Raw genomic sequence first — 16,917 nt, 5'->3', positions numbered from 1 at the left:
TCTTTTGGCACCCGAGATATACATCACTATTCTTCTTAAAATAAACAGTCCAGCTCTTTTTCACAAAACCAATGAATCAGGATGTTTATACATACATGCATCTTTCATATACACATAGCCTACTGAATTGAACACTTCAGGGCTCAACATAAAGGACTGCCCGGTGGCCTGGGGCAAGTGTGAGAGACGTTCTGTCCAGTAAAAAGTATTGTCACTTGCCCGATCGGGCAATAGATATAATTTAACATCTTGGAAGCAGACATTTACTTGGGTGAATCACGATGAAAGAAACGATGCAATATTTTGAACAGTTTGCTGTCAGTTTACAGGTAAAGCAGAAAAGTTAGGAGCCTTTTTTCGTTGGAACACGTCTGTTGTATATGTACACAATTATATTTGACTTTTGAATTATTATTTTTAAATATGTGACAGACACTGACATTTATTTATTGGGGCCAGTGAACATTTTGGCAGGGCAAGTGAAAACCTGAACCACTGGCCCGACCGGGCCAGTATAAAAAATTTATTGCGTTGAGTTTTTTAGTGCAGAGTTTACACTTTTATACAACATTGCCCCAAACTCTGCTTAAATTTGGTACAGTTCACCCAAAATGAAAATATTGCCATCATTCACACACCCTCAAGTTGTTCCAAATATGTACAGTATAAATTTCTTTGTTTTGCTCAACACAAATGAATATCTGGGGCACCATTGACTTCAATTGAATTACACTAGTCAACATTTAAAGTTGATTAAAACCTTTTTTGAAAGTCTTGAACAATACCTGTTCTTGTCTTAATACAACTTTGATGAACTTTTTGATCCACCTCAAATGTTGACTAGTATATTTTTTCAAACTATGTAAGCCAATGGTGGCCCATATTTGCTAAAATTTTAATTTGGGGTGGATTTAAACTATCAATTAAAATGGAAAATCAAATAATAAGAGATTTTATGATTGATGACTGAAATATCTATGCTATCCACATTCATTGTATAACTCTATACTTTTATTGTATGCCAATAGTTTTTTCTCCTAGCAAATGTTAGAAATAAACAAGATGATACTTAAACAAATTACAACTGAAACTCCATTAAGTAGGAAAGAAACCTTTTTCTCTGCGGGAATACATCACGCTCAATGAATATGTCAGAGCAAAGGGAACATCGTCTCTCCTACTCGAGGCTCATTGATTTCTTTGTCTGAGCGTTTGTCTCGCAAGTTGCAGGAGTGTTTAAGACCATGATCCTCGGCTACAGATGCTCTAAGAGCCCATAGGCTTTTCGAAAAAGAGGTTAAATGAGGCACAGCGTGCCTTGTGGCGTCACGCTTTGGTGTCAAGCACGATTCTACAAGTACAGCTTCATAAAACTAAGCCTTATTAACACGACAACACTGTGCTAAGTAGCAGCACTTTTTACATCTCAGTGGCTGCCAGCCGGACTCAGGTTTTATTCTTTGTTATTGTATTTTAAAAAGAAACTCTTATTCGTGTGTTATGCTATCAAAGAGAGCAGATAATACACCTGTCTTTGTATTTCTTATTGTCTGTGCCTCTTTGAATAAAAGCGTTTTGCAGTTTTAATTACTTGTCATTAGGGTCAAGTTTGAAAGGTCTTTAATGGAAAGAATCTATTTTTGTTCAGCCAGCCAGAACGTGTTAGGTGTGTATAATTGACATCATTTCCGTAGTTAATTGAGATCAAACTCTTTTTAATCACAATCCCATTGTGCATTAATGTTCCCTAACAAGGCAGTTCATATCCAGAGACTTAAAAACAATTCAAGACAAAACTCATTATGTCAAGGACTTATTATGCCATCTATCCAAAACCTTCAAATAAGACTTGCTACTGCCAAAACTCAAAGTATGTCTTTAATTTTCGATCGAAAATATCCACAATTTTGGTGTGCGTTTTATTGTTTATATGCAAATATAAGTGGTGCGTGTTCCTTTCAGAAGATAACGGACGTGTAGCTCATCTCTGCATTTGGTCTTCTCATAGGTACGACTTCATCGAGATCCGGGATGGAAACTCCGAGACGGCAGATCTGTTGGGGAGACACTGCAGCAATATCGCCCCCCCTGCGATCATCTCCTCAGGCCCTGTTTTGCACATCAAATTTGTCTCCGACTACGCCCACCAGGGGGCGGGCTTCTCGCTGCGCTATGAAATCTATAAGACAGGTAAGCGTGTGCTACCCAGCTGGATGTAATTCATCATAAACAACACGGTGTCAAAGCCTTGCCAATCTTCCAGGGTGTTTGAAGAAAGAATCCTCTGTTCTTGGGCTTGTACTAACACACAACGTTTAAAGCAAAGAGCGGTCCACTGAGCCTGCAAAGATCAGAGACGTATGATTTCTGTGTTGATGGAGCTGTCTCCCTTAACACGTATTACAAATTTTCCCCTTCACACAGGAAACATGTGCCTCACCTCTTCTTTTATCTACTCGGACTGCAATGTGTCAAATCTCACCTGCCTGAGAAGTGTTGATTGGCTTTTGTAAATCGGAGGGAAGGGTCCCAATTGGTCAGTGTGTGGTGTCATTGACAGCCTACTATTTTTATTACTTGGTTGAAAGGTGTAGATTCACTTTGGAGGGAAATGCTCGGATTGGAGAGTTCAGCAGCAGGAAGACACTATTGCCGTTTATGACGAGTTTCAAATGTTTTTATTGACAGGGGGGGAAATGTGGAATTGGAATAGATCATTATGTCTAAAGTATTTCTTGCATTCGTGAAATGCATCTTATATCTCTTAGTCTTTATTGTATTTGTAAACGCCTCCCGCTTAACTGTTACCACCTCTTGGTGCATTTTAACACTATACAATTTCTGTCCCCTTCACGGAGTCTGTTTGCAATTCACCATCACAAATTCAGATCAAGGCGGCCGCTGGCGGGCAAAATAAACAGCACAGAGACCGTCGCTTGTTCCTTTTTCAACCTTCCTAAAGTATTCCGGGAATGCCTCTTTAATTGGCCCCTGATATATCGTCCCCTGAGGCCAGCGACCGGGCAGATGGGGTTACTAACCCAACATGTGTGATGCTCTTTTCTCTTAGCTCCCCATAGTAGTAAACTAGGATATAGAGTTGGAGCAGCTGTCATGAAGTTGGGGGGGAATTTCAGGGTATAGGCCAGAGAGGAAGTGACATTTAGTGGTTCTGGGAGACCGAAACACAATAGAGAGTGTTTAATGAGATCTACCAGGCAGATGAAAACCCAAGCTCACTCATTAGTGTGGACAACCGGCACTAAGAGATATCAGCGAACACTTTAGCGTGAAAAGATGCGGGGAGTCGAGGAGGAAGTGATGACATGCCACCCCACAATCCCTTGAGTGTGATCTGATAGTGTGAGAGCTCCATAGCAACCTGGCCAACACAGAGCAGAGGTACAAACTGAGACGGTGATGAACGCTATCACGACGGCAGGTCGCCGGGTTTTTTTAATCATAAACAAGCAATAATGATGAGACCCGTCGGCGTGTGGAAGCTGGCAGTTGCCATGGCATTAACAAGATCTCATTATACTCAGAGGATGCGTGTGAAAATGTGTAGGAGTGTGTGTGTGGATGCATGCTGGTTCAAGCACAAAGACAAAGGAATTTTTGGACTGTAATGAACTTGAGAAAGTATGCGCGCCAATGTGATTCGGTGGTGTATGAGGATTCGTTCAATCGCGAGTCGACACCTCGAGACATCACCCACATAACCCACATGCTCATTGGTAACACACATGGTTAGACACAATGATGGACATACAGGGTGTCAAATATGCTAAGCCATTAAATGTTTAACTTTTAAAGTTCTGTGTGACTGCTAACCAATCTTTGGAGTTCATTCGATTTTGAAAAATAATAAATCTGTCGTTTTTCGTGTGAATGAACGACATGGATAAAGAGCACAGCATCGCAAATTGCCAAAACTTATAATTATACATTTGCCGGTTATTTATTTTCCTTGGAACTTCCTTGGAGTGCGTTAAACATTAACTTTAAATATTATTATTATTTTTAAATAAATATATTAATAAATATTTATATTAAAATAATATTTATATATTAATAAATTTACATTAGCATGGACTTTTTCTCAAAAAAGAAATAAAAAATACGATGAAAGAAATAGAATTTAAAAGAAGAAAAATTCTACACAACAACATCAGAGCTTGAAACGGAGAGACCCCGAGTGTTGTTTATTTATATTGGTGTGAGTAGTGGACGTGTCCTGGCGTGGTCAGAGTAGTGTTCTCTAGCGCTGATAGGAATCTTGGGTAAATACACAGCCTGAAGGTGTGTCCGCCTTATGCTGCACAGCCTGCTGGCAAGAAACACTGCATCAATTCCCCACCTCCTGCTGCAAACAGGAAATCACTATCTAGTCGCCCTTGAGCCGCCCAACAACTACCTGTACCACTAAGCTCTGGGATTTCAACCCCTGCCCTTGACAACAAAATTATGTGTTATATCTGTAGCTACAGTATATGGAGCTTTGACCATGACTTGCAGAATGAATGTGCGTAGTAGGAAACACCCCCAAAACAGACATTTGTGTTCATGTGGTCAGAAGTAACACAGTGACTGTTCTCATTGTGTTACCTCTTATCCTCATTCATAGTAACCCATTAATTTTCATAACCGTGCTGCTTAAAACCTAGTGATTCAGTCGCCACAGTTTAGGATGGTCCATTTTTTACACGTATGCGAGGGTCCGCGTACAGTGCGCATGACACAATTTTCGTTAACAGAACAGTGCGTGCATGCTGTATGCGCACAGCTAGATTTATTTTTGAAACCCTTGCATGCATTGTGTCTGCAGGAAAATGTTGTATCAAAGTAGTATGTAGCCCAGGGGATGAATTGCATTTTGTCCCAATGCCCATGCGTCGAATGTCTGTGTACATGCACGAGTCAAATAAACTATTCTTTGCAAGACCATGCACGTACAACTGCAGACAAGTAAAAAAACAGACAATACTCTGGGCTTTAGCAGCTATAGCGATGCTAATATGAAAGTAAATGCGTGTTAAAACCTAATAGATGATACTGCCCTCGAGATGTTTTTCTACATGCACCAATCAGATCACAGCTACACTAAATGTTTTTTGAAAAAATTCAAAAAAAAATTGTAAAATTTAGGTCACATTTCATACCAAAACAAGATATGTCTTGCTTATATATTAAGAAAATAAGCCTATTTTAGGGGGAAACTTTTTTTTAAACGAAAAATACGACTTTCCACCCAAATTCTTATGACTGTAAACATCTGAGTGTTTAACTTTTCTGCTTTTTTATTTAAATTTCTATGTTTATTAGACTCTTATGACTTTAATACATTTTTACTGCAGGACACAATAAGGAAAATCTACTAATGTAAACTTAAACGAAATATCATACTGTACATGCTCACACAAATATTGAAACATCCAACGTTCATATGAACACACTGCTGTCATGCCACAAATCTTCACAGACTAACATCTACATTATTACTTGCATGTATGGTATGAAAGCATAGACATAATCAATCAAGCACACCTCCCACATACACAATAATAATCTCTCTGTTCACTCATCCATGACAAACATTCGTATTCTACCCAGCAACGCTGCTTAAAAACAACCCCCCTTCCATTTCCCCTCCGGACACAGACGAACCCAACCACGTTCGCCAATCCAGCCGCTGGCCCCCAACGCATGACCCAGCCATGGCTTTCCGTCTGTATACTGCCTGTTTTTACCATGCTTACAAACGGGAAATAATAAGAGAGAACAAAAACGCTGATGCTGTCAGGGTCACTCATGCATACACACTGTAACCCAGTACAGTAGAGGCTCAGCGGGGAGCCTGCAAACTGTCTGCCCGTCTGAGGTAGCTAAGTATGAAGGGGTCAGCGCGGGACTCAAAGAGTCTCAGAAGCACAAATATATACTCGGCTGTATACACACACAGACAGAGCCAGACTATATAGCTGGCCATAATAAAGCAGAATGGCTCCACTGCGAATTTGACCCAGTAATGTGTGTAAACCAGCACACCCAGTCTGGGTGCTTTTGGTTGTGTGTTTGCACGGTTTTAATGTATAAGGGGTCAGAGCAAAAGTAAATGCAATGACAAAACCCAACAAAAAATGAAAAACTAAATTGTTTTCCTAGATAGAAGTGAGATAACATTGCATTTGTTATTTTACACATAAGTCTCTGTTAAGTCGCATAAATAACTATCCACTTTAATGTATTTTGTTACAGTATAAATGATATTTGTTGCACAATAAAAGTCACAGAAGTCACCGTAAAGACCTAAACTTTCTTTTTTGTGAGATGTAAACTTTTTTAATTGCATTTCTGCTATATTTTGGGTCTTTTAGAGCTGGTAATTAGGGTGTTATTTGGGGGCTGTCAGTTTTGACAGGGATAAGACTGCTGCATCATTGTGTTATGCAAAGACGTGCTAGGAATTGTTTAGGCATTTCAGCCATACAGACACGTGTAATGATGATGAGTTATTTATATCATCGCTGAAAAAATATATATATAGTTTGCGTCTGTATGAGTGAGAAAAGCATTGAATTGTTAGACGTGAACAAGCAGGTGCTGGTGTACATGCATGACTGTTTGACCAAGGATGTGAGTCGCACACATACACAAGCAAACACACAAAGGCCTTGAACAGATGTAGTGTGCTGTATTAGTGCAGACAGTGTAACATTAACCGGTCCTGCTGTCTCTTTGTATATCAGCTGCCAGGGTGCCAGACAGGGCCAGATTTCCTCTGTGCTGCCCACATTGAGGTGTTGCATGAACAGAGGCGATCCCACACCCCATTTAGGGGAGGTTCAGGCCTTCTTGTCTATCATCTCAGCTCTCCCTTAAACATTTTTCATTAATTCGGCTGTCAGCACCCAAATTTGTGTGATTACGTCAGCCTCCCTAAAAAATAATTGTTTCCAAGTTACTTCCTTTTTTATACAATCACTAAAACAAAATGCAATCAAATTCACTTCTGTTTTGATATGCATACGTTTTAATACTGAGCTTGCAACCTTTGGCACTCAAAGCAAAACTAAATTACCACTAAACCACAACATCATTCAATCTCCTTAAGAGCTCAGTTCCCGCAGGCTGAAATCCTAGAATCGCTTGGGTGCATGAGACCACTTGCATGTGTCTGTGTGTCTCCTGAGTCTCAGGGACAGGCTCGAACCCGTCCCTCACGGGGTCAGTGACCTGTCATTAAGGGCCTCAGAAAGTACACTGCTCTGTTTGTGACTCGAGCGCTTTAAATAGATCGCTATTCATTTTGCAACGGGACTATTTATGTAAGGATATTTCTTCTATGGAAGAAGAGGCGGCTCGCATGGATTGTGTGTGTTTGTGTTTTACTGGCTGTTTGTAACTAAATAATTTATTAGCAAACTACTCTATATGCTAGCCATGATGTGTCACCTTAAACTATTATATAAACAGTATATGCCCTATTAATTTATTCATTGATTTGTTCTCAAATAAATTGGGAATAATTCGTAATGCATAATCTAAATTTATTAAAGTATTATTAATAATGATGTTATCATTAATAATAATCCTATTAAGAAATAAAGACTAGCATTGTAAAACATTTATAGTATGCTAGACAATGACTGTCAGGTACACTGTAATAAAAAGTTGGTTCAACTTAAAAAAGTAAGTTACCTGGTTGCCTTAACATTTTAGTTATTCAAAAAAAATTATATATAACATGTTTACACAACGTTTTTAATATTTCTGTTGAATTAAATTTTAAGGCAACCAGGTAACTTCAGATCAGATCAGTCATGTTTTTATACAGCCCTTACGCAAAATCTTTACAATAAATTTTATTAATATATACAGTAAATAAATGTTTCAATATATATTGGCGATTTGAGGACGAGTGTGTTCGTGAGACGCAGTTGTCGCTTCCCGTCTGCACGAATTCCCACGCAGCTGCTCGGCTGAATCTCAAATAGTTAAAGCGTTTGCGTTATTGAAAAGTTAAGCATGGATCACTGAGCGTTTGTTCTCTGATCCCCTTACTGAGCCCACTCCACCTTTTCCTAAACCCTGTCAACATCTTCTCAATCTTTCTCTTCCTTTTGCTTTCCCTCAACATCCCTGTCTTCTGCACTTTTATTTTTGTTAAATATTAGTCCTTTAAAACAGGACCAATAAGATTACAGATAGGATATCATGAGATGTAATTTGCATACCCCATGTGTGTGTGTTAATGAGTGTGCACACGTCTGTGCATTAGTATGAGTGCAGTGACTGAAGAGATGGCATTACATGTTAATGTGGTGTGTGTTGTGTCGAAGGCTGCTGGTGACTTGATCGGTAGGACATGTTTGCTATGGCCAAGGTGAAGCATGACTGTGCATGTGTTAGCATACAGAAAACAGGAGCGTTTATTATACAAATAGCCAGGCTGAAATCCAGCACAATGCTACACAGGTTTACTTTACCACCTTAAAGGGATAGTTCGCCCAGTTCTTTCTCATGGTGTTCTAGACCTGTATGAATTTCTTTTTACTGATGAACACAAAAGAAGATATTTTGAGAAATGATGGTAAGCACACAGCTGGTAGTAACCATTGACTTCCATAGTAGGAAAAACACATACGAAGGAATTCAATGGGTACCGTGAACTGTGCTTACTATTATTTGTCAAAATATCTTATTTCTTGTTCATTAGAGTTTGGAACAACAGTCCCACAAGTCAATGTTACTTCATTAGACTTTCATATCCAAACATTCAGTATGAGGAACCATAAACACTGCTGTTTCAGACTCTTATGGTAAATGAATATTGACAGCAGCTCCAGGGAATGGAAATCACTCTTATTCAGCACTTTGCAGATGAAGGATTTTTCTGTAAAGATTTAGATGCTTCGCTTTGATGAATGTTCCTATTTTCGCAAACATCAATATTTTTTTCTCAGAAATCTAACCAAGTGTGTCTCCTCCGTCCGAGAATGATTCGAGTAAGGAGTAAAGGAAAGTAATGTGCTTTTACCACCACTCCAAAATAAGTGCACTTTCTGAACGTTCTGGTCAATACAAATTTCTTTCTCATACGAGTCTCCTCATGTCTTGCACATACACAAAACTGTGAAACGAATTCCCTAAACAGCTTTAGCCCAATAAGCGTTTTATTCACTAACCACCCACAATCCAGTTTATTCAGGCACCAAATGTGATGAAATAACACTGCATGTTATTTATATTAAACCACTGACAGTTCATGGTTAGCACCCCCCCAGTGTGCTTTTTCCGCACTTTTCATTTTTTCCATTTGTCTCTCCACAGGCTCTGACTGTTCCAGGAACTTCACCAGTCCGTCGGGTGTGATAGAGTCGCCCGGCTTTCCTGACAAATATCCCCACAATCTGGAATGCACCTTCATCATCATCGTTCCACCTCACATGGACGTCACGCTCACCTTTCTGACCTTCGACCTTGAAAACGACCCTCTGCAGGGCTCGGAGAGCGAGTGCAAGTACGATTGGCTGGAGGTGTGGGACGGCCTGCCGCAGGGTGAGTTTAGACGTTCGTAATCCTGAAGAATTCCGTGTGGATTTATAGTTGGGATTCGGATTAGGACTGCGGTATTCCAAAGTCCAGACCACCCGTGACTTTAAGAGGATTGCATTTCCCATTTCCCTGTGACCTCATTGTCTGCTTTGAGATCAGTATGTTGTATGTCTGCCATACATAATTTGTTCACCTAATGATTTTAAATCCACATACCATTACTGTCCGAGCCATCTGGTTAGTTTGTCCACCAGTCTATACAACTGTTTACACCTACCCTGTGACATGCACAACCTGTCCATTGCCCACTGTGTTGGGTTTAAAACTCATCGCTGTTGTGCTGTTACTGCGGCTGCCGCTGGAGCTATTTTAGTGCAGAGCGTTGGCAGATAAAAGCGGAGCCCAGGGCTTCTCGTTGCCTTATCTCCATCAGGCGGGCCAAAAAGCCATGGTACCCATATTCTTCCACGCAGATGGGTGGAGGAGAAAAAGGATGGGGGTAAGAGCAACCATGGTAACCTTTATCAGCAAAGCGAAAATGAGGCGTGAATAACACTGCAATAGGATTTAATCCCTGTCTGGAGTAGGGCGTAGTGCAGTAGTCTCTTTCCCCCAGCTGTCTTATTAATGCTTCAACCCTAATACTGCATATGGAAGGGTGGTCCTCCGCCTCTTCTGCTTTTAATCAGATGCACAATAACTGCAGACTATGAAGCATAACAGTACATCAAAGGTGTTTACAAAAGTAAACACCCAGATCAGCTTGGTTTACTCAGTCAATACCAAGTCCACTAGATGGTAGTCCAGCCAATCAAACATCGAGTCCAGCCTGGATTAGTTACCATTCTTATTGGCTTGGACCAGATAGAAACCATTTTTACTGGATTTTACAATGGGGTAAAGGAAGGATCTCCCATGTTCGATGGCAAGCTACAATGCTGCGTACACAACCAGATGTGAATTGAACTATTTGAACTAAAGTCAATGCAAAGACGCAAATTTGTGTGGGCCATGCAAATGATGCGAATTCGGCGGCGCGGTTGCCATGAACATGCGCAACAGTATAATAGCCTAAAACACGTCTTCTGTGCAAGTTGAAAATATTCATCCCAAGCAGAAAATTTGCATCGCAGGAACTTGAATCCCACGAGGAATCTAGAGCAAGGAATGCAATGCTTCGCATTTGGTGTGTACACACCAGAAGCGAATTTAGGTATTTGGGCGAGTAGATTACATACAAAGTTGATACAAAGACGCAAATAGACGCAAATTTGTGCAGAACAGATTGCGCGAATTGCGCAACACGATTGCAGCGAACCTGTGCTATATTTGTGTCAAACGCGTCTTCCGCGCAAGTTAAAAATATTTAAATGAAGCGTAAAATTCACATGACGCAAAGCTAAATCCCATGAGTAATCTTCAATGCACTGTTAGTCACTAAGATAAAAATGTCTGCCAATTGCATAAAATGCAACTGTAGAATTATATTTCTTATTATTTGTCTTTTAATTTTTGGAGAGAACATCTCCTGGACATATTTTTGAGATTTACCACTAAGTATCCAGAATAAAGCAGTACACATATACATACCCTGATCAAAGCAGTTTGCTATAGCCACCTCATATTATCATCAACATTATCAAGAGTGACAATAAGTTATTTTAACAAGCCATTCAACGCACTTGCTGTATCAAAGTCCTTTCCTCTCCAAATGAGAAGAAAATCAATGTGCATGATTGATACAAAGCTATTTCACCCATCCAGACCCCTGTGTGTGTGAGAGAAAGTAGAAGATGGATTCATTACTGTGAGATAGTGGCCCCTCTACAACATTACAGCCTGACCAAACTAAATCACATACATCTGTTGACAGACAAACGTTTAGGATTCAGAGAGGTGATGTTGTACAGGCTGTAAGCATATATAAAGAATAACCATTGTAATCTTCAGAGGGGCCAGTTTACATCCAAACACTGAGAAACCATTTCCCATATCTCATCTGATCTCCAGTACACATGCATATTGAATCCATCAGGGCTTAAGTTTGTCAGTGAAGGATTTCATATATTAAAGCCAGACTGTATCCAGGCTGTGTTATATTATCATGTCATACAGAGAAAATTGTCAGGCATTTTGTTGTTGATATATAGTTTTCTGTCTCCATCTGTTTGATATTTTTATAATATGTGTTTTCCAGTGGGACCTCTGATTGGACGCCATTGTGGTACCAAAATCCCCTCTGAAATACGGTCGTCCACAGGTATCCTGTCTCTGTCCTTCCATACCGACATGGCCGTAGCCAAAGATGGCTTCTCCGCCCGCTACAACATGACAGCGAAGGAGGTCAATGACAGTAAGTGGCCTTACTTCCTTATTCTTGCCCCTTGGGTGTCATACAGTATTGGTGAAGCTTTAAATCTATAGCTGTAAAAGCTCATTTCAAGTAGTTAAATTGTAGTCAAGATACCCATTGGTAGTTACACTAAGGAACGATATCATTCTAGTTGGCACATAAAAATGGACATGAGTTACATGACAGCATTGAATTGAACTGACTGAACTTAAAGGGACATTCCACTTTTTTTAACATATGCTCATTTTCCAGCCCCCCTGGAGTTAAACATTAGATTTTTATCGTTTTGGAATCCATTTTGGCGCTAACACTTTAAGCATAGCTTAGCATAATCTATTAAATCGGATTAGACCATTTAGCTTCGCGCAAAAAAATAACCAGAGAGTTCGATACTGTTCCTATGTAAAACTTGACTCTTCTGTAGTTACATGGTGTACTAAGAACGACGGAAAATTAAAAGTTGCGATTTTCTTGGCAGGAATGGCTGGTGTAAAACTGGTGTAATGATCAAGGACTTGTAACATTGCTGTAGGAGGCGCAATAGTATTATGCAGTGCCCGAAAATAGTCCCCTGCTATTTAAAAGTAACCAAGAGGACTACTTTCAGGCGCTGCTTTTAATTTTCTGTCGGTCTTAGTACACGATGTAACTACAGAAGAGTCAAGTTTTAAATAGGAAAAATATTGAAACTCTTTGGTTATTTTTTAGCGCAATGCTAATGGTCTAATCAGATTCAATAGATTATGCTAAGCTATGCTAAAAGGGGTACAGCCAGACCCAAAGATCAGCTAAATGGATTCCAATATGGTAAAAATAAATTGTTTAATTCTAAGGGAGATGGAAAATAAGCACATTTTCAAAAAAAAGTATTTCCCGGCTCTGCTATCACGCTATTTACTTGCGTGACTCTCTTATATCAAATTCGAGAAATGAATTGTAATTGAGAATTCTCTCTTAACCTTTTCCTTAGACTTTCACTGCAGTAATCCTCTTGGCATGGAGTCAGGCCAGATCAGTGAAGACCAGATCTCTGCTTCATCCAGCTTTTATGATGGCCACTGGTCTCCAAAACAGGCTCGACTTAACTACCATGACAACGCCTGGACGCCCAATGAGGACAGCAACAAAGAATACATACAGGTGAGGTTCTCTCTCGCTTTCTCTTTCATAAGCACTCATTTCTATCTCATTTTCTCAGTCTTATTTTCTCATTTTCAGTGTGTCTACATAAAAATAAATAAAGGCAGGATTCAGTTATTGTTGTTATTCCTAAGGGATAGTCTTTATAATAGTCACATTTAAAGCTTTGTGAGTTATTGTCTGTGTTGTGAATTTTGTACAGTTGGTGTTTACACTTTTTAAGCAGTTTAGATCCTCAAGTGGTTTGTGGATTCTGTTTGTGTCCAGGACTCATTACTTCTGATATTACATTTAGTGCTTTGTTGTATTGGTGTCAGGACACTGCTGACTTGTAAGCCTGTGGTAAAGCTCACGGTTGTTTTGTTGTGTTAACACCTAACATCTCATCCTCACTCTCAGAGTCCACGGTCCAAACATCTATCTTGACAAACAGCTGTCGTAAATGCCAACATGCCCGAGGACTGTACTTTATCAAGATACCTCTGTTCTGTTGTGTGTCTGTTGATTTAGAGCGACAGGGCTTGTTTTTGTTGTATACGTGCAATTTACTGTAAATTATTGCACCATTGATATTCATTTATCATGTGAGAGGTGTTAAGTATAAATTATAAAAGGCAGATATTTAAAGGGATAGTTCACTCAAAAATGAAAAGTCATTACAAACCTATATTAATTATTTTGTAATACATTTTCAATTTTGGGTGAACTATCCCTTTAAGAGCACTACGATGAGAACGTACTGCAACTTTCAGAACTACAAACGTCTTCCAAAAACCAATTAAATTTTTTACATCAGAGATAGAAAATAAAACACATACTGTAACCTCCCTCACATCAATGATGCCTATTGATTAGAATCTGTGTAAAGTTATATCCATTGTTTAAAGTGATAAACACCGTAACTCACACAAGAAGCTGTTTTAATACTGAATTATTCACGTGAGTGCTTTAACATAACCACTTTCCTCTTTCTAAAGAAACTAGCTCATCATTTTATTATATTGTAGGTGCATCACCGCATGCACAAGTTCTGTATTGAATCAAATGATTTATTAAAATCTCTTTTCTGCACCTATCAGCATTAGATGATAGATGTTTATATGTGTTAAACCCAGACATTTTTAACACTCATTCTGCTTGTGTGGCATTTCCCAGTGATACAGTCTTTATGTTTCTCTATATTTCTCTTCATGTATCTTTATTACTCATGCTGGGACGTGCTAGGCTGCATCATCCCCCCCCCCTTCTCGGCACAGGGGTTGATGATGCACAGCCCGCTCTGATGGTAACAGCCAGTTGATTGATGAGGGTCCTTTCCTAGGAATAAATAGTTAGCAGCAGTCCAGGGTTCTATTGATTTTTTGTCTAGGTGTGTTTCTCCATGGCCCTAAGCAGCTTTACAGATGGTAGTGTGTGTGTGTGCGTGCTTGTATCTGTGCGTGAAAGCCACACCTGTCTTTCTGACAGATAACAAACGCTGCAGTTTTCCCGCTTGTGTTCGGATGACATGCCGCTGAGCGGCGAGCGCCGAGGATCATGGGTAACAGCCCTCCTCTAGGACGCGAGCTGAATGCCTGATTATAGACCTCGCTGCAGTCGAGGCGGGGCAGCAGAGAGGCAGCTCTCATACCGTAATCATCATCATCATCATCATCATCATGGGGGGCAGGGTACAGTGAGCAAGGATGGGCGATAATCTGTGCGGAGGGAGTTGAATGAAGGTGGTTAGTATCGATCAGAGCTGAGGTGATTGATCTTAAACCCCTGATAACACCTTCGGTGCCGCCCATGTTCTGAGAAGCTTCGTATTCCCACAGCTCTTTCTCTCTTGCTTTATGTTTTATTCCCGTCACACCGCCCTCCCATTTCTTCCTCTCCTATCTCTTGCCCACCACTTACTCATTGTTCAGTTTATAGCGGTGTTTTCTAATAAAAGCATCACTGTATTGATATTATTTACTTGGGGTTACGCATAAGTAATTAAAAATGTTAGAAGGTTAGCAGTTTGTCTGGAAACTCCTGCGTGATGTGATGCAGTCACAGCCAGAATTTACATTATTTTAATATTTGGTATTTGCTGATTCAAAAATCCAGCTTTAAACAAACACACATGCACAATTTTGCTGCTACCCTGGATAAACAAACTATATGCATTGTTGTCATAATGCTGTTTTCTTTAGGAAGCTAAACAAGCTGAAATTTCCCTCACAAACAACAAACTTTTTTGATGGAGGTGATTTCGAGTCAGCTCTTGGTTGGTGTGTGCGGGCACTTTTCCAATTAAAGTGCCCATATATGGACTTCCACTGTACTTCCTGCACTGAAATTGCCTATTAAAGATATAGGGAAAGTTTCCCGGACAAGTTTTAGGTTAATCCAGGACTAGGAAGTGAGGTCGAGTACCAAAACACTTGTAGCCAATCAGCAGTAAGGGGCGTGTTTACTAACAGACATCGTTGCCTGGGTTGCATATTTGTGGGGCGGGTCCAGGGCCGCCTTAACCTAATGTGAGGCCCTGGGGCTGAGAGGTTTTGGAGGCCCCCCATACCCTCAATTTATAGTCTTATTTAAAAAAAAGTGTAATATCTAGGTAATCTACATCACAAAATGCATTAGTTTCTTTCAATACATCCAACAGTGAGTTTTCCCTCTTTGACCCAGAAAACACCATAATATCATTATTAACATATCACTGAGCCCACATCAGCATAAACAAAAGACACTTTATTTAACAACCACACACAGCAACTTGTGGTGAAAATAAAACCAAAATGTGTGAGAGTATATATGTTTATAAGCTTTATGTTTATATAGTTTTTGGAATATACAAATTTGCAGAAAATTGCCACTAACTAACTAAATGCTCAGCACAGTTTTAAAAATATAAGGAGTTAAAGTTAGTTTTAAAGTGAAAATGCATTAATGTTAACAAAAGATAAGTCTTATAGACAGAATCTTGTTTTTTAATCAGTTATTTATTTTGTAGGCTATTGAAAATATATTATGCATTGTATTTAGTATTTATGCATATTACGCATGTAAAACGAACACATATGAATATTTACAAAACAGAACAGAAGGGAACATACCTGTATATAAGATCTTTAGATAAGGAGATTATAAATATGAATGGTGCGATCAGGGGATGATCATTTGAGATGGTCTTGTCGCGCTCTGACTTGCACATTTACCATTGCGTCGTCTTTCTAAACCAACAGATGTACTGTAAGCTAACATCGCGTCAAACTACATCGCAACAGCTGCGCACGCGTCACTGATATAAACGCGAGTAAACTTAAACTTTATAACAACGAACAGCATTAATATCTTCGGGTACTCTTTTCTTTATTTGGCAGCACAGTATCTTGCGCACAGTTGGAGAGACTTCTGCATGCCAGAGACTCAAGACAGCTGCACGAGCACAGAGAGCGAGCGCGCACGCGAAAGGGAGAGAGACCTGCACCTCAGTGCTTATTATGAAATTTCAGAAATTACTCTTTCATTTGTTGGTGGATTATTTCCCGTTTCTCTGTCACACTCAGTCTAACATGTAGGAATGCCAAGTTGAAAACGCGCACATTATGCGGAATAGAAAAATATGTTACGTCTGATATTTTATTTCACGTTAAGTTACCACGGACCAGTCAGCACCCATGTAACGTGCAGTTAGAGTGATTGACAGATAACCTGACGAGTTACAAAACAATATGAACGTGAACTTGGGAGGCCCCTGAACTTGAGAGGCCCCTGGGCTTCAGCCCAGGTAAGCCCGTGCATTAAGGCGGCCTTGGGCGGGTCTATCAAAAGAAGGTCCAGATTCTATTGGTGTAGGGGCGTGTTTGTTTAGATGATTTCAAATGTCAACA

At 39.8% G+C, this 16,917-nt stretch overlaps 1 protein-coding gene across 2 annotated transcripts in view; it reads left to right on the top strand.

The window, feature by feature from the left end:
• The window catches only part of nrp2b (neuropilin 2b), a 76,238-nt gene that overhangs the window by 17,430 nt on the left and 41,891 nt on the right, over window positions 1–16,917 (top strand). For both annotated transcript variants that reach the window (XM_065292865.2, XM_065292867.2), the window contains exons 3-6: window positions 2,009–2,190; window positions 9,334–9,561; window positions 11,756–11,911; window positions 12,882–13,051. In XM_065292865.2, coding sequence (XP_065148937.1) covers window positions 2,009–2,190; window positions 9,334–9,561; window positions 11,756–11,911; window positions 12,882–13,051 — 736 coding nt within the window. The remainder of the gene's footprint in view (window positions 1–2,008; window positions 2,191–9,333; window positions 9,562–11,755; window positions 11,912–12,881; window positions 13,052–16,917) is intronic.

This window comes from Paramisgurnus dabryanus, chromosome 15 (genome assembly GCF_030506205.2).
Source record: "Paramisgurnus dabryanus chromosome 15, PD_genome_1.1, whole genome shotgun sequence".
Taxonomy (NCBI): domain Eukaryota; kingdom Metazoa; phylum Chordata; class Actinopteri; order Cypriniformes; family Cobitidae; genus Paramisgurnus; species Paramisgurnus dabryanus.
Note: the sequence above shows the minus strand (reverse complement) of the source record. Positions and strands in the feature narration are given on the sequence as shown.